Source organism: Dryobates pubescens, chromosome 20 (genome assembly GCF_014839835.1).
Source record: "Dryobates pubescens isolate bDryPub1 chromosome 20, bDryPub1.pri, whole genome shotgun sequence".
NCBI classification, from domain to species: Eukaryota; Metazoa; Chordata; class Aves; order Piciformes; family Picidae; genus Dryobates; species Dryobates pubescens.
Genome location: NC_071631.1, coordinates 8,712,501 through 8,735,715, shown reverse-complemented (window position 1 = coordinate 8,735,715; position 23,215 = coordinate 8,712,501). Strand labels below are relative to the sequence as shown.

Below are 23,215 nucleotides of genomic sequence, written 5' to 3'. Positions count from 1 at the left end.
TGCACTTTGCTCTCAGCTAGGTTTGTGTCCCAGCTCCTCTGGAACACCCATGTGCAGGTCTCCCAGGTCACTCATGCACTCCCACACTTGGAAAAATCCTTTAGCTCTTGGAAAAAGAAGAGCCATACAAAGCCAGTCCTTACAAACCTTCATCCTCTGCTGCCTCTGTGTTAGAAAGCGTGGCAAGAACATGCCAGTGCCTAGGGCATGCTTGAAAAATGGCAGCTGAGCCATGGAAACAGTGGCACTTGGCACAGCCAAGGAGGAGCTGGCAGAGGAGGGCAGCAGGGTGTCATCTCCTGTCTCCCCAGGAGCATACACAAACATTATGGACCTTAATTGAAGCTTTTCTCACATTCGCTTAAGAAAGGGGCAACGAAATGCCAAGCAGGCCAGCAAGTCTGCTCCAGGATCCTGTCCCTTCTAAAACTGCACAAATAACCAGGGATTTAGACCTGTTCCCATTGCCAGAGCATTTCAGACATAACCCAAGTCCAGGCCACTGGGACAGGAGCCCAGTTCTCCATCCTGCTGTGGCCTCCACCCACAGCTCAGCTGCTGGTGCAGGGCACAGAAAACCACAGCTGGTAGCAGCATTTCCCTCACTCTTATCCTTCCTCCCTACAGAAAAGCATCTACCCTGGGCAGGCTCTGGGGGGGTCAGAGTATTGCCAGTCCTGCTGAAGCCCAGCATCTGCCTGTTTGCCCTTCCTCTGCCAGCCTCAACACAGACCCGGAGGAGCAGCTGGGTGCCCACTGCTGGGCACAGCCTGTCCTGCCCCCGCCCGCAGCAAGCCCGTCAGATGGCACCAAGGAGCAGCACGCCTGGCACCTTCCTCTTACCCAGACGTGCTCTGGCACCAGCCCCAGCCGGCCCTTTGTGCAGGGGGAACCCTCGGGCACCGCAGTGATGCCCAGAGCCAGCAGCAAGCCACGGCCAGGCCTGCCTGCCGCTCACCCCTCTGCCCTGCCAGCACAGTCCCTGCCCAGGCAGCGTTCTTCCGGGATCAGCTTTTTCTTTATTCAAGGCTTTTTGCATAGCAAAGGTTACATTTGGGACACACAAAAGCTAAGCGGCCGATGCTGTGTGCACGCAGGCGATCGCCCCAGCCCGCGCTGCCCTCCTGCTCCTCAGGCTGTTTACTCACAGCCCTGGGTGCCTGGAGGAGGTTTCTGCTGTTTGGAGATCGCTCTAAAGGGGCCAAGCTGGCCATGCCCCTAAAGAGGCTGCTCTGTGTGGCCGTGGCCAGGCGGTTTGGTTTCATCAGCTTTGTGCCTGCACAACGCAGGCTGCAGACTGCACTTCTCTTGTTGGAATTTTGTTCTGACTCTTCTCCCTCCTCTCTCTCACCTAGAAAAGCAGGAAATGAGCACTAAGCTGCTGCACAGGCTTGGGTATAAAGGATGTGCAAGCACAGCAAGACAGCTGGCAGCCCCCTGCATCCTTCTGCCTTTTTGGGACAATCTGTTAATGAAAACAAGAACAGGGGAGCACAATGGGATGGCAGAAAAGTCATTTTGGGTGAGACTGTGCCGTGAGCTTCTCCAGGGACCTGTTGTCCTGGGCATAGGATCAAGGGAGCTTTCTCCCCAGTAAGGACTGCAAGGTAGCAAGTGGTTGCCATTTAAAAATGAGGTACAGTCCAAAGAAAGCTGCTAGGAAAGTTTCAGCTAGAAGCAAATCCTACTGCATAGCTTGGGCAATGTGCACAATGACTTACAGGCTGTGCTGCAGCAGTGAGTACAGTTGTGAGGGGATGCCAGTGATTTACACTGAGTGGCCACAGCACAGCCTGCTCCGGGTGGGAAGGGTTCAGCTGACCTCGGAGCTCAGCCAGCTGTGCACCAGGCAGCAGCACAGACGCTGTGGGTTCTGCCATTGTGATGGCAGCTACGCAACCAGCCCAAAAGCACTGCAGTGACTCAGCCTCTGAGCGTCCCTCTTGCGTGGGCAAGGTGACTTGGGTGCAGGTGAGCAGGCTCCTGCCGCTGCCCTGTGTGCCTGCCAGGGACCACACTACACTGCTAAGCTTCATTCTCAGGTTACGCTGCGGGGTCTGCATGGTTCCTACAGCTGGGTTAGCTGTGGCTCTAGCCTAGTGCTGTTAGCCCTACCTACCACTCCTGCTGGGCTGCCTGGGGTTAGTGCAGCCCCAGGAACTCCTTCAGAAGCTCACAGGTTTTCTTGTGGATGACTTCGCGGAGCTTCCGCACGCGCCGGGTGCTGGAGGTGCCCACGAAGCTGTCTGGCTGCAGGACGGCCATGCCGTTGTGCACGTCACCCATGATGATGAGCTGGCCATCCACTGTGGTCATGTTGGGGCAGGGGCAGCTCCAGTCCATGTTCAAAAGGGTGATTTCTAGCGGTTCTCTCCCCAGGAACTTTAATCCCATTTTTTCATCTTTGAGGATCTCCTCCACCGTGACCAGGGCGTGCCCCGAGTCTTGGTCTTCGGTCAGCTCTGTAATGCGGCCCAGGATGACAAAGTCACTCTTGCAGAAGCTGGTGACCAGCTTCTGGCGTGGCTTGCAGGCCTTGCAGTGCGTGTGCTTGGGGAAGGGGCACATCTCTTCACAGGCCTCCCGGCTCTCAAAGTTGTTCTCGTTGCCTCCACAGCCACCGTAAATGAAGGACTGGCACTGCTTGGTCAAGCTGTTGTAGGCCCACCTGGGCTCGTAGGCTTTGCAGTGCCCCTGGAGGGCTGGCAGGTTGCAGATGTTGATGGGGCCGTTCATGCAGGTCAGCATGCAGCTCTCGTAGGTCTCAAAATGGTTGAGGTTGCTGTTGCAGTTCCCATAGATGAAGGTGAAGCAGTTGTTTTTCTTTGCGTCGTAGTACCACCTGGTCTGCTCCTCCCCGCAGTCCTCGCTGTCTGGCTGCTTCAGGCACTCGTCGGTTGGGAACTGCGTCTTGTTTTGGGAAGCTTCCTTGGATGTGGGCTCTCCTTTGATGACTGACAGAGGGAAATCAGCCCTGAGGAGGCCGCCGCTGTTCCTGGCGGTGCAGGTGTAGACGCCGGTGTCCTGCAGCTGGGTGTTGTAGATGACCAGCTGGGCGATGTTGGTGACCACGACATTCCCCCTGACGTGATTTGGCTTCATGATGATTTTATCTTTCCCATCCACCTGCTTCTCCCAGGTGATCTCTGGCTTGGGCCTCCCCGTGACGTCGCAGAGGAAGCTGACGGTCTCCCCCACGTAGACAGACTGCTGGGTGGGGTTGTTCACCAGCACCGGCGGCAGGATGTCCACCAGCGTTGTCTCGGAATAGGCAGTAGTAGGACGAGCTGTGGTTTCTGGCGGGATGGGGCTGGTGTTGGGCCAGGTGAGGTGGTACCTGCAGGTGACCACGCTCAGGGTGATGCCTTTGATGCAGGCCTCTGCATCCATGTAGCACTTGTTGTAATAGGTGAGGCCATCGGAGGCGCAGGTGAAGCTTGGCTCCTTCTCACACCTGTCCTTGCACTTGCAGACAGGTTGCCCATCCCAGATGTCACACTCTGAGCCTTGCTGGATGCACATGAAGCGGTCGCAGGTGGCCTCCTTGGGCATCCCCACTGGCCCCTTCTTGCCCTTGACATCCATGTAGCGAGCTGCCACGCAGCTCTTCGTTCCACAGACATTGGGGCAGCACTTCTCAAAGGTCTCACACTCCTGTGGGGAAAGAAAATACCCTGATCATCCCTGAGGACAGAGCAGAGTCCTTTTTAGGGAGCCAGCAAGCAGAGCCCAGAAACTAATTAAAAGGTGTTAGCTCAAGTGACCTGCTCTGTCACAGGTACCTGTGGTCTGAAACTCCATGTCCCTGCTGACAACAAGCAGAAACATCCCTCTGTGGGCTCCCGAGGGGTGTCTAAACACACTGGGGCTTCTGAAGTGCTTCAAGAGAGGAGGCTGGAGAAGGAAAATTAATTTCTGCTTCTTAAACAGCAACCTCATCAAGTCTCTCCTAGAGTCACATGGACTGCTGGACTGCTGACCCAACTACCCCCCTTCTGCACTCCCCAAAATGCCTCGGGACAAGCCCCTGAGAAACAAGAGCGGCTGGAAGGACTTATCCTATGGCTGGAGCAGTAATCCTCCTTATTCGCCACACAAGTATGTAAAGCATTATTTGAATTCCCTAACGGCCTTCTCCTGGAGGTGAAACTGCCAAGGCTTTGTAATTGTTCACATTGTAGAGGAAATAATAGAGAATCTCAAAAGTAAGGAACTTCTTGCTCCAAGAATAATTTTCCTTTGGTATTTAGAAAAACAAGCCCCAAACAGCTCCTTCTGGCTTCTCTGGCCTATTTTAGTCCTGTTTTCAAATGCAGCATCACTCTTGCAGTGATTTATTATGCCACATCCCAGCTACAGTCAGCTCTAAGCTGCAGTTAATTTTAGCAGAATTTTCATCTTCTGAGCAGAATAGTTCTTTGCTGGGTGTGAGCACAGCTGCTGTGGGTCACTCTAAGGGGCACAGCTGCCGTGTACCCAACAGGGGGACACCTCCATGATCCCCCTGCAATCCAGCAGCCTCAACCACAAGCGAGAACAAAATGTTTTCTAAGCTACAAACCACATAGCTGCCCCTGAGCCCAGCACCCTTTCCTGTTTGGGAAGATGACCTAACACCACAGCTCTTCTCCCACTTCCAGCAGCACTTTACTGGGTTTCAGAAGCAAAGTCAGGATCCAGTCCGGGTAACGCCTTGGGCTGAGGTTGAGGAGCAGCTTTAGCAAAGCTGGTAGAGAGCCCTCGGCTGCTGGCAGACCACTTGCTCCATGCCGGGTCCCAGCCCTCTGCTGCCACAAAGCAAAACTGAGCGTTTTTTAACCAGTGGCCTCTGGCTTTCAGATTGTGACTAGTAAATTACTAAAGCAACATCCCCTGCTACTGCCGGGGGTTTGCAAGTGTTTTAGCATTGCCTGCTGCACCTGGCAGTTGCACTAAAGAGGCTTATGTGGGAGCGGTGGAAGCAGCACCAGCGGTTTCAGCCAGAGCACATGGGAGCCCTCTGAGCAAATCTCTTTGTTTACTTGATGGCCTTTTCTTCTACACCTCCTCCCCACCCCCTTTAGCCCTGCAGGAACAACCTGGCTACAGAAAACAACCCCGGGGGCTTTTTTTAGCACGGGCAGTGTGTCTGCCAGCCTGCTGTGGGCTGCAGGAGCTTTGCTGCTGGCCATGAGGTGAGGGGCAGAACCAGCAGGTACTTGCAGACGCCAGCGTGAGCCGCCAGTGCTGACAGGTTGAAAAATGAGTGTCAGGGCTGTAAGTGAAGCACATTTTGAGCTGGGAGCATCACAGAGAACATCTGCCTAGTTGCTTCAACCATGCCCCTGTTTTGCACTCCAAGCATGCTTTGTGTGTCAAGTGCAGCAAGGGCTGCCACTTTGCATGCTAAACGGAGCGATTTCCTACGTGATTCCTCTCAGGAATACCAAGAGCCACCACCAGCACCGCACATGGTGACACTGCTAACACAGAGCAGCGCGGCCCCGAGGTTACTGAGCCCTGGAGCATCCGATTCGGATGTTTCCTTTGACAAGGAAGCAGGGCAAATGATCAAAGGGAACCAGCGCTGTGCCCGCAGCGGCATGCCAGCTGCACACAGCTCCCCACGCCACGGGTGCCTCACCAAACCTTTGCTATCCTATATAGGTCAGGGGTCAGTTCAAAACATGTGCTGCCCGCATCAATCCTGCAGGGTGCCAGCGCCTCCCGTCCCCCACAGAGCAGGCTGGGGAGCAGCCCAGCCGTGCCGCGACGCAGGGGAGAGGGAGCCACTCACCAGGTCAGCCTCGCACTCCCTCTTGCAGGTGCTCTGTGCGTCCACCCACAGGTTGGGGTTCATGTCATTGGGACATATCCCGGCGTGGGAGTAGCGGATGGGAGGCAGAGCTCCCCCTTTCAGAGAGACCTCCAGAAGCAAGAGGACACTGCTCTTCCCCAGCAAGATCCACATCCACCGAGCGAGCGGCACCAACACCATCTCAGAGCTTCTCCAGGGCAGTGGCCGAGCTGCAGGCAGTTCCTGTCTGCTTTGGTTTTGGTAAGCCTTCAATTTCTGAGGAACCCAAAGGCACCTGACTCCAGTAAAGACTTCAGCAAGCTCCTTTGCTGCCGCCGTTGACAGAGCAGCTTGGTCTGGACCTCATTGGATGAAAGGCCCAAGGAAGCTACCCCTTATTTTAAGAGAAACGCCAAGAGTCTGAGCAGAGTTAGCTCTATTTATACCCTGCCTCTGTTAACAAGTCAGAAAAAGTAAACTTGATTTCTTTGACAGGCACACGCTTCCTATGTCCTGGTGGCAGTCAGACAGATTTGTTGCAAGAAAAAAAAAGCTGGAAAGAGTTCAAAAGGCTGGAACTGGCACGGTGGGACCCCTGCATGTTCCTGAATGCAGGGAGGCCTTCTTAACCCCTTTAGACCTAAAGTACTTCCCTATGCTAAGAATGGCATTTACTTCTGAAAGGGTGCTTGTCTAAATAGCAGGGACCCGGGCAGGGGATTTCCCCACGGCGAGGGGCTGCACAATCACTGCTAAAAGGCACAAGTAATAGGATTGAAGCAATTAAAGCTAGAATATCATATTTTAACAAAGGAAGCAGGGAAGAAATAACTCCTTGAAACTCGGGCTGGCAAAGCAGTTTGTCTTCCTAACTCCTCCCGGGGCTCCTCCGGGCTTTCTTCTCCTCTCTGGTGGGGAGGTTCCCAGGATGCTGGTTTAATGCTCCCTCCAGCTCCACCAGCAAGATATTAAAAGTGTCCCTGAATTCCTCCACATTTCCTGACAGCCGGATCCCATTGTACAGTGCATTGCTGACCCCTTTAACAGCCACCCAAAAAAAAAAAAAAAAGTAGAAGTTCAACTCTATGGAAACCTGCCTAAAGGAATGTACAGCATTTCTGCATCGGGGGGCGGGGGGGAAATGCAGCCAGGCTGAGCTCCTCGCTCCCTGCTTATTACAGCAAGGGGCTGATCCTGCTCGTGCTGAACACCTGCCAAAACCGAGTGGCAGGAGGCGCAGTTGCTCAGCACCTTCCAGGACTAGAACCTTTGGGCTGAGTTCTGGGCTAGTGCTCCCTGCGAGGAGCAAGGGAGTTTCCATCCCAGGTGGGGCTCAGCAGGGCAGGAGCAGCAGCACTGTGCCCGGGGAGGGGGCATGGTTGTGCATCTGTGCCGTGCCCCGCGCTGACAGTGTGGGCAGCCCTTAGCTGAAGACAGTTTTCCCGTCGGGTTTCTTACAGCAGGGTTGTTCCTCACGGCTGAGTTTGGGCATAGGCCCCCCCTGGGCGATGATGGCTGCCAACCATCAGTGGACCGGCCGCCGTGCCAGGCCACAGGGCTGCTGCTCCTGCCAGGCTGCTGCTTCCCGAAGATCATCTCTGGAAGGAAGGGAGAGCAACCTGGAGCTGCCCTGCCCTCGGCTGTGGCATTTCTGTGGCAAGCCGGGCTTACAGAAGTGCAGCCCTGATGTGTGTGCCCGCATTAGCCAGAGCCACAGCATTTGACTTTCAGGAGTTGCCTAAATTCGCCATTTCCAAGGAACAAAGTCAATGCCGGGCAGCACTCCGCAGCTGATTTCTTCTCTCGGAACCTACCGAAAGCTGCACCGCCCTCGCACAACTGCAGCCTGCTTTATTCAGGGCTTGTTTACAAAGGCAGCACCCTGCGACGCCTGGAAAAGCCAACCCAAAGTGACACCCTCCCGGGAGGTACTTAAAATTCTTACAGCTCTATTAACAACACAGTCGCATGTATTAGTGGTTCCTGTTGACTAAACAAAGATACTTTATCATGTAAAACTGACTACAGATAAGCTTTGAAACCATCTCTGTGTGGGTCAGGCAGACAGCAGGTATCCTAAGGGCTGGAGGAGCTTTTCTACCTCCTTATCCGCTGTGTTAGAGGTGGGGAGCTGGTGGGTCCATGGTGTTCTTCCAGCTGCTGTCTCCTCTCCTGGTGCCAGAAAGCCATCTCGAGCTTTGGCCATGCTGACGGACAGCCCCACCAGTATGGACCCACTCTAGGTGAGACTCCCTTCCAAGGAACTAAAACTCGCACTGTCTTATTCCTCCCTCACCCCCAGACGGAGCATCCCTTGCACAGGGGCAGGTTTGAGCTACTCTGAAGAGCTAGACACCGGTTTGCATCAGACAGATGGAGCAGTCTCCTCCTTTGCTGTGTCCTCATCCATCCAGAGGGATACTCTCCAGTGACAGGTTAGTCCCATCACAGCTTTCTGCTTTTGGTTCCCAGGTGTCACGCTCAATGGCTGGTAGTTGGGACAGTGGAGCTCAAGAGGTTAACGAGCCCGGCTGAAGGAGCAGCTGCCTGGGGCACAAAACTCAGCTGATTTCATTGTGTCCCTGCTGCAGGTCAGCGGGGTCGGTCAAGGAGAGGCAATTTGAATGGCTGGATTTAATGTATTGCCACCCCAACTACTGGGCCAGCACTTGGCACAGCAGAGAGGAGCAAGGACATCCTATAGAAGCTTGGGTAAAAGGACAAAGCAATCTCCTGAGTGACAGGGCTGCCTTTATTGGGTCCTTGTGCTGTGCAAGTGAAGCCCAGCAAGCACTTGTTAATGTCGGAGACACTGCTTTCAGCAAGCCTTTTGCACAGGAAGCCTCTCAGGGAACCAAATTTAATCCGAAAGAAACCAAACAGGGACTGTGCCTCTCTGCTGCGCTCCCAGAACAGGGAGTGCTCAGCCCCATGGAGGATCAGACCCTTGGCCATTTGAACATAGCCATGAGAGAGAGGAAAACAGGGCCATAAATCTGCCCATGAATGCAGGCAGGCACCTCCAGAGGTCAGGGAAGGCACTGAGGGCTCTGAATAAAGCTCAACAGCTGCCCCATCCCTGCCAGGACATCCCAAACATGCTGTTAAGCAACCTGAGAAGCACACCCAGGAGGAGACAGGACTCTGCAGGCTGCCCCAGGTTGGCTCAGGGACAGTGGGGCCCAGTATGGACCCAGCTCTGCTGAATGCACTCCTGGGTTTTACTGAGGCTCTTTTCTCTCCTCGTTTAAATCAGTTTAGCTCCACTGCCCTCCGTGGATGTGACTGGGTACTCCAGAACAGCACCAGCTAATGCTAGCTGTGAATCAGGGGCTTTGGTTGTAGCCACCTCCCTTCCAGCCTCAGCTTGTTGTGCTGCCCGGGCCCAGTGCCACTGGCAGCCCCCTCTGCCAACACAAACACAAACCCCCCGCAGGCATGGCCAGGGCTGCCCCTGTCTGCTGGCAGCTCACCGGCTGGGCACCACCAGCCCATTGAGAGCCCAGCAAGGGCTGGCAGAGGGGCCAGCACTCCTCTGTGCTGGGGGCAAGTGAGGCTTGTGGCTGGCAGAAGCAGGCCAGGGGGTCACAGGTTGGCCCTTGAGGCCTCCCTTCTCGCCCAGCAGCAAGACCTGATGCTAACTCAATGGGCCACCTGGGCTAGCAACCTGCCCCCTCTGCCAAACAGGGCACTAAAGCCTGCCCTGCCCACAGGGACCCTGGTGGTAGGGACAGCCCCATGGGCATGCTCTTCTTCAGCCCTATCGCTATCATCTGGGCTCCTTAGGTGGCTCCTTGTCCATGCACACATGAAAATGTGATGCCTGAGCAGAGAAGTACTTGAAATCCCTGTCTGCCTCACTCCAAAGGTAAGGCTCTTCCAGCCCATTGCACACAACACTGATGGCCAAGGGAGCAGGAATTTTGGCACCATGTAATGCTGGGGCCAGGCAGTGGCTGCTGGCCACCGTGGGCTGCTCCGGATCTGCATCCTGCCCAGCACGCAGCTGTTCGGTGAGCAGCCTTTAATGTAGTGAGAGGAAGGGGCTGGGTTTGGGGGGGGACATCAATCCTGTCAGGGAGTTTATCAGGGGCTGTGGACCACCTGCTAGCAGGCAGCACTGGGCCTGTGCTGCTGGCGTTGCGCTCAGGTGAGGCCAGCGGCAGAACGCTGCTTCGATGGCTCGGCAGATGGCTTCTGCCTGGGGCTTTAGCTGCCAGTGCAGACATGCAACTGATAGCAGCTGTGCTCTCCTGCTCTGCTAACGTAAGCCAGGCAGGAAGCAATTGCAGGCTGCTGGTGGTTCGTTCTGGGTTTGTTCTGTCTGAAACAGCACAGCAAGAGGCAAGGAGGTGACAGAGGAAGAGAATCGCCCGATTAGCATTGAGAGATGGGCAAGGGCTGGGCTCAGAGGCTTGCCTTCCACTGGCCCATCTCTCTCCCTCTCTTTCAGAGGCAAAGCCTCAGGTATTCCACAGATTATGTGGGCAGGCCATGGAGTTGGTATCTCTGGGTTGCCAGGATTGCAAAGGTTAAATGTTGTATGTGAAAGTCATCCTGCCTTAGAGCAGGAGGGTCCAAGTCACTTCCTAAAGCCCTTTTCAGCCCTTCTCCAACACCCTCAATGCTGAGACCAGCTCCATTGGTTAAGCTTTGGGAGCCACAATGCAACCTGGAAAGCCAAGAGGCATCAATCAGAGTCTTAGCAGCATCACTGCAGGGCTCCATCTGCACAGGACACAGGCTGGACAAGGGAACTGTCACCTGCTGAGCATGGGGAAACCTGTTCCACATAGATGTGCAGCTGCAGCAGTGGGGGCGCAAGCACCTCTCTGCACTGAAGGCTTTAGGGGTTTGTTTTGTGGTTAACTTCAACACCACTTAGGCACCAAAGCCATGGTGTGCAAGTGGAGATGCTCCCATGCCTGGCAGCACTGCTATGGCTGGACAAGCCATGGCATGAGGACCTCAGAGCTAAACTGGCACACTTACTGTGGATTTTCAGTTCTCCTGCTGGGTTCCAGCTCAGTGTGACTGAAAGCTCAGAACAAAGGCAAGGTGCAGGCCTGGCGCATGCTCAGGCTGAGCTCTCAGCACATCTTGCACCAAAGCTGGGGATGTTTCTCCAGGAACATGAGTTAATTTAGTTCCACATGTAGGAGGCTAATGAATGTTATTAAACCCATTGCACAGATTCACTCCAGTCTGCAAATGAGCCTAATTTAACCTCCCTTATTTACTTTTAGGAACTTAAAGCTGGGAGGAAACCCCTTGCTGACTATCACACAACAGCAGCCGTGAGAGGCTGCAGTCCCCAGACCCTCTTCCAACAGGCACCATCTGCTTGTCACAAAGCTAACTCAGTGTAGAAATGTCTCCTTGCTTTTGTTTGTGGCATGATTTAACTTCTGTAAACTGCAAGTTTTCAAACTGCTGGGCTAATGTAATGTAAACCCCACCCCCCACCAGCCATCTTTCTGTCTGCCCTGAAATCCCACAGTTTCTCCTGCTTTGTATTGTAAGCTTCAGCATGAAGGTACCATTGCATTGTCACTCTGAGCTGATGCTTTTTGCAAGTTTATAAACCTTTCAGTGGGTGAGGTCTGAGCTGAGGGTTTGTGAGGTCAGGTAAAAATGCTGCATATTTGCCTGGTTTTGTGCTATGCTGTGAGACTTTGCCAGAGACTTTACCAAGCCACTGAATCTGTTGAAGTTTGGAAGCCCTCATTGTGGCTGGGAGTCTCTCCAGGAGATGCAGAGCAGCTCTCAGAGCCTGGGCTTTTCATCAAGGCAATGAGTGTTGGCTCCAGACAACCTGGAAGTCCCAGAATTCCTCCGAGGGTTTGGTATCCAAAACTTTGCTACAAACAATAATTAATGTCCACAAAATGGAACTATTTCCATTTCTGCAAATAGAATGAAATCCTTTCAGCATCAATTCTGTCTTCCTGGAATTTAAATCTAAATTAGGACAAAATTCTTTTTGACTTAAGAGTTCTTGCCGTGGTTTGGCTGTGCTGGCTGTGGGCAGTGCTGTGTTCTCACCCTGCTCAGGGTGACCTCTGCCAGGAGCAGGCCCCTGCCCAGTGAGCTGGGCTTGGTAACCTTTCCATGAGGTCAACTATTTTGTTGCAGTTTGCACCCTTTTGCCACCAGATGCAAGACATCATCTGCCCAGCGTCGCTTCACCCAGGTGACAGCCATCAGAAACAGTGAAGTTCTTCTGGGCCACCAACACCATCACTCAAGTGCCCAAAGAAGGCTGAATGCAGGCCTGGCATAAGCAGGGTGCTCCTCTGCTGGCATCCTGTCAGCAACAGATCTGCACACAGGCTGGAGGTGCAGGCAATGTCTGCAGAGCAGTAGCAACCCACTGCCATCCACCCTTCGAGCAGCCAGCCCTGCCTGCCCTGGCAGCAGGGGGTGTCTGCAGTTGATGCCTTCTCTTCACTGGGGGCACCCCTTCTGCTCTCAGCTGATTCCTTGTGTGGTTTGATTTTTATCCTTCATTGTTTGCAGCACAGAGAGCTCACCTGCAGCCCACAGCACAGCCAGGCTCACTGAGGTCCTGCACTTTTGTGCTCACACATACTTTGCTTTTGGCTTGCCCATGGCTGGAGCCCCAAAGCTGTTCCAAACACACCCTCAGGCCCTGCTCGGTGCCTCGGGGCGGTCCGGGTGCCAGGCCCTACCAAACCAGGTTAGTGCACAGTGGAGGCTTTCAGGGCCCCTAATCTTGATGACAAAACTCCTGGAACAAACACTTCTTGTGTCACCAATATATCTTATGTAAAGCCTTGTGACTTTGATTATGTGTCTATAATACCGATTAGGCTGTTTGGCTGTTTGGTGCTGACCTCCAATAAGCTCCTCAAGTACTAGCAAGAATTTGCAAGTGGCAGGCAGGCAGAGGTGCTGCTCTGCCTAATCCCAGTCTTCAAACTCTGGCTGTACAGCTGAACACTTTCTGTTGCTCTCCTCAAGGCACTGGGGGATTTCTTTCTCTGCCCCCTCCCTATAGCTTTAGTCCTTCTCTCTCTACTGATGTATTACAAATGTTGGAAGATTTAACTAACTCCTGGATTAGAGCCAGGAAGACAGTGAGAACAAATTTAGCATAGGAGGCAGAGAATGCAGCAGCTGGGAGGTGATGCTGTCGATCTCCATGGAGACCTCTTCGGTTACAGCTTTGCTAATTCCTGCCTTGCATTGTATGGTCTGGGTGAGAGCCCATCCAAGTCGGTGGGGAGCTGCTAATTGGCCACATCTCAGAAGCATGAAGAGTGCACAGGGCATAGCCCCTGCATGTCACTGAGTATGATTTGCACTTGATGGCCATAACACAACCTCTTCTGCTCTGTTTGCTGGGTTAGGACATCTCCTGGCTCAAAGGGACTGGGCTCACACCTGAGGACCCTACCCACGACCACAGCACAGGTACCAACCACCCTCAGGGGGAGATGTTTGGATCCATGGCACAACACTGCAGCTCAGGCTTGTCATTACCTGGAGCCAAACTGGCTTTAGACACTAATCCACTGAACAATTTCCAGTTGTTATCAAAACCTGTTGGACTTCTTAACCCTGAGCTGCTGTACCACCTCCCTCAGGCCCCAGTTTTCTGACCCGTTTGCTCAGAAATTATTTACTTGTCCCACAGACAGGAACAATGTTAAACTCACAAGTGAAAAAGAATCAGCTACACACCACACTGATTTCTCAAGGATGTGGTTTCCTGGGCAGCTTCTTCCCCTGCAGTCAGCCATGTCCCCAAATGTTGGAGCCAATTTCCAGCTCCCCAGCATCTCCTGTGGACTTTGACTTCCTCCTCTGAAATTGTCTCCTCCACACTCAAACACTCTCTGAAAGCCCAGGGTAAGCAGCATAAATTAGTTCAAATCTAGGTGAGTATTTGGCTTGGCTTTAAATTCATTCCATCTTCCCTGGCCACCAGTCCTGCCATTCCCCTGACTCTTAATGCTATAAGCTCCTTAAATCTCCCTCTGTGTCTGCACACACATCAAGTGTGATGTTTAAATCTTATTTCTAAACCTTTACACAAGTGCAGGGTTGGCTGAAATTGGCAGAAACATTATTTTGTTGGGTTGGGTGGGGACTGAGTGTTTCAAATACAATTGCACTGCTGTGTCAGTGTGTGACTGGGAACGAAGCCTTTTAAAAGAGCTTTAATAATAATTTAAGATGACTGAGAACTTGGTTAAAGGAGTCAGGAATGAAATCTGAAATGTGAAGAGACTGAAACGCTTCATAAGCCCTAAAAAACCCCCAACAAAACAGGGGTAAAGAGCAGACACACCATGGCCTCTCCAAAAGAAGGAGAAAAGGAACAGTCCAGAGGTTCAGTCACAGTCAGAAGCTCACCAAAAGGGAGAGATCAAACCAAACTCAGAAAAATCTGCAAGACTTGCTCCCAGGACAAAGTGTGGCCCAACTCTGCCTTGTGGTTACCCCAAGCAGCAAGCAGGATGTTCCAGCACACAGTAGCTAAGCACTGGCTCTGTGCTGCCAGGCATCCCCATCGTGTCCAGCCATGCCTGTGGGCTGCCAGGGCTGTGCCAAGGCAGGGGGCACAGAGCACAAACCCAAACCATCACTGCTGTGGGCCCCACGCACGCTCGTGCTGCGGCTTGTTGCTCAGCCTGCTGAAGGCCAGGGACATCTGGCAGTGTGTTTGGAGGAGGCCAAGTGGCTGCTTGGCTTTGGGCAGCCACACAACAGGCATGCAGCCCCGGGTGCCAGTCCCAGTGCTCCCAAAGGTAGCGGCCAGCCCTCAGCCAGTGCTTGCCTCTGCTCAGCCAGAGCTGCAGAAAGGGGGCTGAGCACACCTGTGCCCTGCACAGCTACAGGCTCCCCGAGGGCTTGCCAAGCCCAGCACCAGCCTGTGCCAAATGCAGAAGGGGAGGAGCAGGGACAGGGCATTTCTGGGCTTTGCTGTGTCTGGGTGGGTGCAGCACTAGAGCCCTGGGAGGGGGCAATGCAACTGAGGAGTCTGGGGCTCCGTGCGTGACAAAGGCACATGGTGGCAGCAGGGACCTTGCTGCTAATCCTCTTGTACACAGCCTTTCTGGCAAGAGGAGATCTTATGATTTCAGAGAAAAGTACATCGTGTAACCAGGCAATGGTGAGCCCGAGATGCACTGAGCAGGGCTTGGCACAACAGGACAGACTGGGACCAGCCCAAGGCATCGCCTGCCGACTTCGAGTGCGTAAGAGCCCTGGCGTAGCCTTGGAAGAAGAGCTCAGGTAGAGGGGGGAAAAAGAGCTCCACAACCCCAGAGAAATCAGCTCGCTACTCAGGGCTTCCCTGCGTTTGCCGCTGAGCACTGCAGTGTCCCTTCGCAGGGGATGCACAGGACTGGAGCCGCGTAGGGACACTGGCTGCGCCCAGATCAGTTCAGAGCCCAGAGCCGCGCCCGGGGCGCCTCCTGCTGTCCCATCGCGACACCTAGCGGCGCGGCGCGGCGTCACCGGGGCCGCTTCCAGCGCGTTCCTGCAATCTCCTGAGCAGCTTTCCAGCCGGGAGGCGCCACGCACAGCTTTGGGAAAGGCTTTTCCACTTGGATTGCCCGTGGGATTCTTCCGGATTTAACAAGATGGGGCTGAAAGCTTTCACATTGCGTATGAGAGCGTTCTGCTTCCTGGACCACATTGCCAGGGCACCACCCTCGTGTGCTGTCTCTTTGTTAACAGCTTTGTGCCACAGATGCTGAAGAGGCAGAAAGGACCCTGGGGTGAGGTGTGATTAGTGAAGAAAGCTTCTACTGCCAAGGGAAGCGAGTCAGAATAGAAAGATGCAGGCCACAGCAGGGCCCAGATGAAGGGTTGGTCAGTCAGGGCTCTGGAGTCAGCATTTGCAGCTGTCCCTGAGTAAATTCGTTTGTAAACCACTCCCTAAATCTTATTGTTCTCCTACAGCTGGTTGTGTCTTTTGGTAGAAGCTGAGCAAAAGTTTTGCTCAGCCTGTTGCATGTGATCAGCAGCATGAGAGCTGGTGTGAGGAAAACTCCAGAGTTGCTCAGCCACCTTTGTCACCTGAGCTAAAAGTGTCACTGCCCTTTGTGTGCTCCCTGCCGGGGGTGGTTTGCAGGGGTGCTGGGCACTCGCTCAGACGAACACCAAGGTCCATCCTGAGGGCTGCAGCCTCTCCCCAGCGGTTACAGCTGTTGTGTTTTGGGTCTTCCTTACACTGACATTTGGTAACCCGTGAACACTGCAGGCATGGTCTACACAGAACTGCCGGCAGGGCTATGGCAAGCACACCACAGCTTAAAGTGACTCCTCAGCCCTAAATTAAACGGCAGGTTAACGACGGTGCTGCTAATAAGGAAAGTAAGCAACAAACAAGAGGCAACGGGGGAAAAAACAACAGAGCAGCTTAGCACCAATTTCTCATTGGTGTCAGACACTGAGCCAAAATAGAAACCCTGGTTAAAAAAAGAGCTCCTCGACACATGGCACAGTGATTTAATGAGGAATGTGAGCCGTGTGCCAGGGAGACAAGAGCTGGGAGAGGGCGGCCGGCACTGGGGGTGCCCAGGGAAACCCCCGCCGGGTTTGCTCCCAGCCCAGGACCCTGGACCCATCCTCGCCGGTCCTGCCCAGCCCCAGCCCACGGTGGCTCAGGGCTGGGAGGCGGGAGACAGGCTGCGGTGCTTAAAAACGGCCCGAAGAAGGGAAGGCAGTGTGGTGCGCCCTGAGCGGGTAGGGGACTCGGCACCGCCGCTCTGCCCGGGGGCCGGCTCCCCGCGGACCTGCGCGCAGGGCAGGGCAGGGCAGGGCAGGGCAGGGCCCTCCCGCGGGAATGCTGCAGTTTGGGTTCTCATCCCGCCCGGGGCCCTGCGGCACCGCCGAGGCTGGGCGCTGTTTCCCGGCCGGACTGGTTTGACCTAGGGCATTGCCCCGGGGCAGGGCAGCGGCAACCCCAACCCCTGCGCGGCCCGCCCAGGGCACAAGATGGCGGCGGCCGTGGGGACGCCCGGCGGAGCGGAGGGCCGGGGCGGGCGGCGGGGCGGAGAGGGCTCGGCGGCGAGGCGCTGAAGGAGGCCGCCCGGCCCCTGCCGCCTCGTCACGGGCTCCGGCGGCCCCGCCGCGGCGGGGTGGGGCTGCGGCGGCCGCAGGACCGAGCGGGGCGCGGGGGGGCCCTGCTCGGCGTCCGCCGGCCCCGCGCCCCGGCAGCGGCGATGAGCGGCGTCGCGGTGCGGGACCTGGAGCTGGAGGAGCGGCTGAGGGAGGCGGCGGCGCTGGGGGACGTGGAGGAGGTGCGGCGGCTGCTGGACGCGGGGGCCGACATCAACTCCCGCAACGAGATCAACGGCTGGTGAGCGGCGGCGGCGCCGGGCGGGAGCCGGTGGCGGGGTCGTGGCGCCGCGGACAGCACCCGCGTCCTCCCGCGGAGTCGGGCTGCCGGTCCCCGGGGCAGGCCCGGACCTGGCGGCCGCTCCCAGCGCGGGAGGCTGGCGCTGCCCTCGCCGTGCACGGTGGGTGGCCAGAGGTGTGCGGGACTCGGGGTTCCCCGCATGAGCTGAGCGGCCCCCGTTAGACACGGAGCCGCCCCGGGGGCGCCCCTCATGCTCCTTAGCTTTCCTGCTCACACAAACCGAGATGCTAATCTCGGACGGCTTTGCGATTTACCGCTAAAGAGGATCATGGCGAAAGGAGGCCACCCTCCTTCCACCTGTCATTGCGTGTTTGCTCCAGCACCCTTCTCGAGTTGCTCCTGCCCTCTCTAGGACAGCGGTGCAGAGTCGCCCTTCACAGGAGCCGGGCAAAGGAGGGTCTTGCCCTGCGGGATTTAGAGTAGATTCATAACTTCAAAGAAAGTGATGCAGTGAAGGAAACTTTATTCCCAGTTGTCGCTCTACGTGCAGCTCAGCTGAACTGCAGTGGGCATGCGAGGAGCCGGGGGATGGGTCTGAAGCTGACAGCACAACCCTTCCTTCCTTCCTTCCCCGCAGGACATGCTTGCACTGGGCCTGCAAGCGGAACCATGCCCAGGTGGTGTCCTGCCTGCTGGCTGCAGGTGCCGACAGGCAGATCCTCACGGCCCGAGGGGAGCTGGCTGCAGAGCTCACGGCAAAAGCAGACATCCGGAAGATGCTGGGAGGTACCTTCCCGCGTTCAGAGCCACCCTGAATTCCTGCTCTGAAGTCTGAAGTGTTGTCAGTGCATCTGTCTGAGGCAGGAGACTGGCAAAGCTTTGGCTTGCACAGCTGTGTCTCAGCAGATGGCTGCAGTTTACAGTTCACTCTTGGGCAGACCTGGGGGTCTCAGTGGGAAGGCCTCATTCTGAGTGGCGTCTCCAAGAGGCTGAAGGGCTGTGTGCTATGGGAAGGGTGCTGCCACCGCCCTGTCTGCTTCCACAGAGTAGGAAGCAGTGTGCAGGCTGCAGAGGGAGGCTTGCACAGTGGTATAGCCTGACCACGAGAAGCCTTGCAAATTCACTCAAACACACTGCAGCCTTTCAGAAGTTAGCATTTTGTTATGCTGTGATTTGCAGCACAGTTAATATTTGCCCTGTCATCTCACACTGTACTTGGGGTGAGTCTGTGAGAGGTATGTGACACTCCAGAGCAGTGCCAGTGCCTGCTGCCTTCAGCAGCTCTGTGCTGTGCTCCACAGGAGCATTGTAAACTGCTTTGCCTGTGAGCCATGGTGGTCTGCTCTCTGCTAACTGCTTTCCACTTGCTCTCTGCAGTGGACGGTACACAGTTAAGTGAAGCTGCAGCTGAGTCAGGGCTGAGGTTCCAGGCGCAGCTGAAGATGCCACATCCTTTGCATGAGCATTTTGATTTTCATTTGGGCAAGGTGCTCATCTCTTGACCTTAGTTCATGGCAAAGGGTTTGTTTGTTTCTCCTTTTAACACCTAAACTGCCACATGTCCCTGAATGAGCTCTGTTCATGGTTCTGCTCGAGCTCTCCCAAACACTTCTTGCTCTCTGGAATGGATTTTATTCTGGGAGCATGGTGCTGCTGAGCAGAGCTTTCTGAGCTGCTCTGACATTCATGTCCTGTAATCCTCAGTCAGACAAGAGTGTCCCTTGCTGCAGTGCTCTAGGCACAAGGGGAGCTGGTGTGGTTATTACAGCAGTCACTTGCCTGAACTGCCTCTGTGCTGTCAGTTTGCATGGGTACCAACCCTTTCCAGCAGTGGCATGGGAAGCTTTAGCAAGGAGCTCCTGGTCAGTCAGCTGCTTGGAAAGCACTGCAGTAACACTTGGGATTGATCTGTCTGTCAACAGCACTTTTTTCCCCACGTTGCCTTTAAAAACCACAGCGCATGGCAGGCATGTGTAGCTGTTCCTTTCATGGTACAGCTGCTTGCTGCCAGGTATTAGGTGCTGGTGTAGGGAGCATCACCCTTTGATACCTTGCAGTGGGCTGTAGTCTTAAGACAATAGGGAAGTTAAAGGTGGTGACAATGAGAAAGATCTGTCCAGTAACACAGTGGCTTTTTTCTCTGTCCACCCCATATCCCCCATTCCTGAACTCCATTAATAGAGGAAGAAATGGAATGTGAAAGAGTGAAGGATCTGAACTTGCCCCTTGTTGCAAACTACTTATCCCAGCTGCCCTTCCCCTATGCTCGCACTGAAGAGACTATTGGAGGCAGCCTGGTAGTGCCTCAGCTGGAGGGCAGCTCCCTCTGCTCTGCTTCCCCGGGTGAGGGCAGCCCCACATCGTGCAGCAGCCCAGAAGATTTTCCAGCAGCCGCAGCCACGGAGCCAATGTCAGTGCCAGCGGCAGCTGTCACAGCACCGCCCAGCTCGCCTCCCAGCCCGTGTCCACCCCACAGCACCAGCCCGTGTCCGCCAGCAGCAGCCGGGCAGGCGGCTCCGCTGCACCCCAGCAGCTCGCCCTCAGCTCCTGCTGCGGCGTTCCAGCCTCTCTTCTTCACGGGAACGATCCCATGTAACATGCAAGGTAATGCTGTGAACCCCCCACCCTTCCAGTAGCTTCTGTGCCACGGTCTGTTACTGGGTGAAAGGCAGACATGGGATGGTGCCAGGGGTGCTGAGTTCTTTGCCCAGAACTGCCCTAACTCTTTTTTTTGCCCTGCCCAGTAAGATGACTGTGGCCTTGTCTTGGAAGCATCCTTTGCAAACCAGTGGGAAGAACAGTCCAAGCAACACAAAAATGCAGGCGTTGCACTGCATTGTTTGGCACCAAGCATACCTCTGGCAGCTTGGTAGCACCTGGCTTGTGACTGGCTGGATCGTTGGGGCGGGGGGACTGTAGGATGTGGCTTCCCTCTTGTTTCTTGCTGTTCAGCTGGAGGCCTCTGCTGAGTGCAGTGTTCCTCAGTGGGATTGTGGCTGTTGCCTTATAATATGTGAGGTCACCTTAGTGTTTGGTTTGGGGTTTTTTTGAGGGAAAAAACCCAACCTTTTAATCTCTTTTTTTCCCAATCAGAACTTGTGCTTAAGGTGAGAGTCCAGAACCTCAGAGACAGTGACTTCATTGAGATTGAGCTGGATAGGCAAGAGCTGACCTACAGAGATCTGCTCCGGGTGAGCTGCTGTGAGCTGGGCATCAACCCTGAGCAGGTGGAGAAGATCAGGAAGTTACCCAATACACTGGTGAGGAAGGTAAGAGGTGAAAGCAGATTCACCTGACTTGGCTCTTCACAGGGTTCAAAGAACAGGGCTGTTTGTGTGAACAGATTCTCACCTTACCAAACAAGAACTGAGCTCACAAATTCCAGAGGGTGCTGGACTTTGCTTAAGGCTTCATCCGACCTCAGAAACATTCCTGTCGGAACAGGCAGAGCATTGTAGCACCTAAAGCACAGGGAACCATTGCAGCTGCACTCCCAAAAGTACTAGGAGCAGCTCAACAGTACATTGCTAAGGTGACTGCCAGGTACCACCACGGTGTTTGCTTGTCTGAAAAGAACAAATGGTCTGGGGGGAAGTCTCCACAAATTGGCTTGAGTGATTTAGAGACTGTTAGCAAGGGAAGTCCCTGTGCTGGAGGGCCCTTGGACACAGCTCTCGAGGCAGTCATGTCCACAGACACAGCCCTGCCCCAGCAAGGTTGGAGGAGCAAAAGCCCAGAGGTGCCTTGAAGGAGGCTGCATCCTGGCAGAGTTTCTCTTCATTATTTCTGCCTGTCACTGGGTGTGGCCTCCCAGAATTTAGTTTTACTTCCTGTAGCTATGACTATAAATAACCCCCAGGAGCATTTAGCAGTAACCCGGGGATCTGTCTGGTCTTTCAAAGGATAAGGACGTGGCCAGGCTGCAGGACTTCCAGGAGCTGGAGCTGGTTCTGCTGAGGAGCACCGCGTCCCCCCTGGCTGGCAGAGCCTGCTACAGCAGCAGCAGCGCCTCCAGGCTGACCTACTGACTGCCCCTGGGACCCTGAAACCTTAAGTTATTGTTAGGGTTACTATTTTAACTAATAGCTTTTTATATTTACTAACCCCTCTGCTTTTATTTTTTTACTTGTTACTGCATTCAGACCAGGGATACCTCGTTTGCCTACTGCCCTGCCATGCTCCCAGTCTGTGCCAGCAGAGGTTGTTGGTTGTGTTCAGCAACAAGGGGCACAGAAGGCTCAACTATGGATAGGGAGAGCAGGTTGAGTGCTCCCACTGTGACCAAAGCAGGCTCATGGAGAAGAGATCCGTGAGCTTTTCCTGTGGCACTCTGCAAGGTTACACCTTGGGGGGGCTCTTTGTTTTCTTTTGTACAGAGCACTGCAGTGCTGACCTTTGCACCACAGAGCTTTCCAGGGCACTGGTGGGTGGAGGGGCAAGGGAGGAGTTTTTTCTGGACATGAGCTGCTGCTTTTTTCCCCCACTAGCATTGATTTTTCCTTCCATCCCTGCCGGGCTGCACTAGAGCAGAGTGCATCAGCTGTGCACAATCTGTTGTTGATGCTGACATACAGACTGTCAACAGCTCCCCTCCCAGGGGCTCTGTTGGGCAAGGTCAGGACAGAAACCCTCCTGAGAGCAGAGGGGACACTTGGCTCTGGTGCCAGCCTTTCACCAAGTTACTCAGGCTGTAAACTCCTGCTCAGTGCCCTGAAACCAAGGATCAGCCTTTCTCCAGATTGTAACACACCCTGCTAAGTCCCCTCCATCCCAGCCCTGCCCTGCTCAGAGCTCCTGGGCAGCTCAGGACTGTGACAGTATGAAGTAAAACTTCCTGACTAGGGCTCCTGCTTTGTTTTTCTTGTAGGACAGGGAAAGAGTTTCCAGTTTAACAACTCTGCTTATCTGCTCAACATAGCTTGGCAGCTAGTCCAGAGGATGTGCAATAACTGTTTGAGAAACAGTAGTTAGATGGCTCACAAGGACCTAATATCTTGTCAGTTCCCTTGTTCAGGAAATGGGTGCAAAGTTCAGAAAGCTTTCTTTGCTCATTTCCACCAATAACCACTCACTGTTCAATCTTGAGCTGGCTCTACTAAGTCTATGCATTCAAAGAACTATTTTTGTATGTTTTATGCAGTTTGATAAACTCCAAGGCACAGCAGTGATGGTACCTGGGTTTTGCTGGGTTTGTTTTCCTTGAACAATGTTATGACAACTAAGTTTACAAAACTTGCTGTTCTTCCAAGGACAACTTTTGTTTGCACTACAAACTTGAACTGAACTGACACTGCTACTCCTCACTTACCTAAATTAAAGTATCTGTTGTTTGAAGTGCCTGATCTCTTCCTCTCTGGGGTCAGGATGGTGCACAGTACTCCAGGGGGCAGGGTGCTCTGCAGCTGAACACACCTTGGACAAATCACAGGCCAGGGCATTTTTAACACCTTACAAAGGACTGCCAGGCTCAAAACCAGTAGAGAGAAAGCAGGGAGGAGAAAGCTGCTTGCTTTCTGCTCAGCATTCCTAGATCTGAGATGATTCTTACCTTGGCTTTGAGCTGGGGACACTTCATACCACTGTCTCAGTTGTGGAGATCCCTGTTACAGTCAGCTCTGAAGGTAGCTACCAGAAAGGCACCATGGTTCCTGCGCTCTGAAAGACTCAACTTCTCTGCACCAAAGACATGTCTAAGCACCACTATCAGACATATCAGAATTTGGATCCCAGTTCAACTTCTTACAAGCTGCCTCATTTTATCATCTATGCCTCTGCAAGGTAAGGGAGGGAAGATGCCAGCCCTGTAACAGATCTGTGCCACAGAAGGTGCAAGGTGAGCTCCCTGTATTGAGCGCACACAGACTGCCCCTGCTCCTGCACCGCTGGGCACTGCAAGGAGAAGGCTTGGACTCTCCAGCCCTGCCTGCTCTATGAAGGCCCAAGGCCTGCATTGCTCTGGTGGGATTTGTACAATTCCTTACCCAGCTGCAGCAGCAGCCAGATGTTAGGGGACACCATCCAACAGCTGCCTAACTGCTGAGAAAGTCAACCTGAAATACTGATGGCACCACAAACCCAGCCCCACAAACACCACAGAAGAA

At 54.3% G+C, this 23,215-nt stretch overlaps 2 protein-coding genes across 2 annotated transcripts in view; one reads left to right on the top strand and one right to left on the bottom strand.

Annotated features, from left to right (window-relative positions):
- Nucleotides 1-878: 878 nt before the first annotated feature.
- WFIKKN2 (WAP, follistatin/kazal, immunoglobulin, kunitz and netrin domain containing 2) lies at nt 879-6,434 on the bottom strand. Its single transcript, XM_009911478.2, has 2 exons — nt 5,777-6,434; nt 879-3,654 (listed from the first exon to the last, which is right to left on the bottom strand). Exons 1-2 carry the CDS (start codon nt 5,975-5,977, stop codon nt 2,143-2,145), a joined length of 1,713 nt encoding a protein of 570 aa, XP_009909780.1. The 5' UTR covers nt 5,978-6,434; the 3' UTR covers nt 879-2,142.
- A 10,205-nt stretch (nt 6,435-16,639) lies between these two features.
- Nucleotides 16,640-23,215, top strand: part of LOC104310120 (ankyrin repeat domain-containing protein 40) — a 6,896-nt gene continuing 320 nt past the window's right edge. The window contains exons 1-5 of the mRNA XM_054170924.1: nt 16,640-17,114; nt 17,752-17,900; nt 19,296-19,718; nt 20,208-20,383; nt 21,017-23,215. The exon at nt 21,017-23,215 is cut by the window's right edge and continues 320 nt beyond it. Coding sequence (XP_054026899.1) covers nt 16,978-17,114; nt 17,752-17,900; nt 19,296-19,718; nt 20,208-20,383; nt 21,017-21,142 — 1,011 coding nt within the window. The 5' untranslated portion in view covers nt 16,640-16,977 and the 3' untranslated portion in view covers nt 21,143-23,215. The remainder of the gene's footprint in view (nt 17,115-17,751; nt 17,901-19,295; nt 19,719-20,207; nt 20,384-21,016) is intronic.

What these genes read in the sequence shown, in the direction of transcription:
- WFIKKN2 (XM_009911478.2), bottom strand. Translation starts at nt 5,977, where the DNA reads ATGGTGTTGGTGCCGCTCGCTCGGTGGATGTGGATCTTGCTGGGGAAG. An exon ending in GGGAGTGCGAGGCTGACCTG is followed by an intron (nt 3,655 to 5,776) that starts GTGAGTGGCTCC and finishes CTTTCCCCACAG; the next exon opens with GAGTGTGAGACCTTTGAGAA.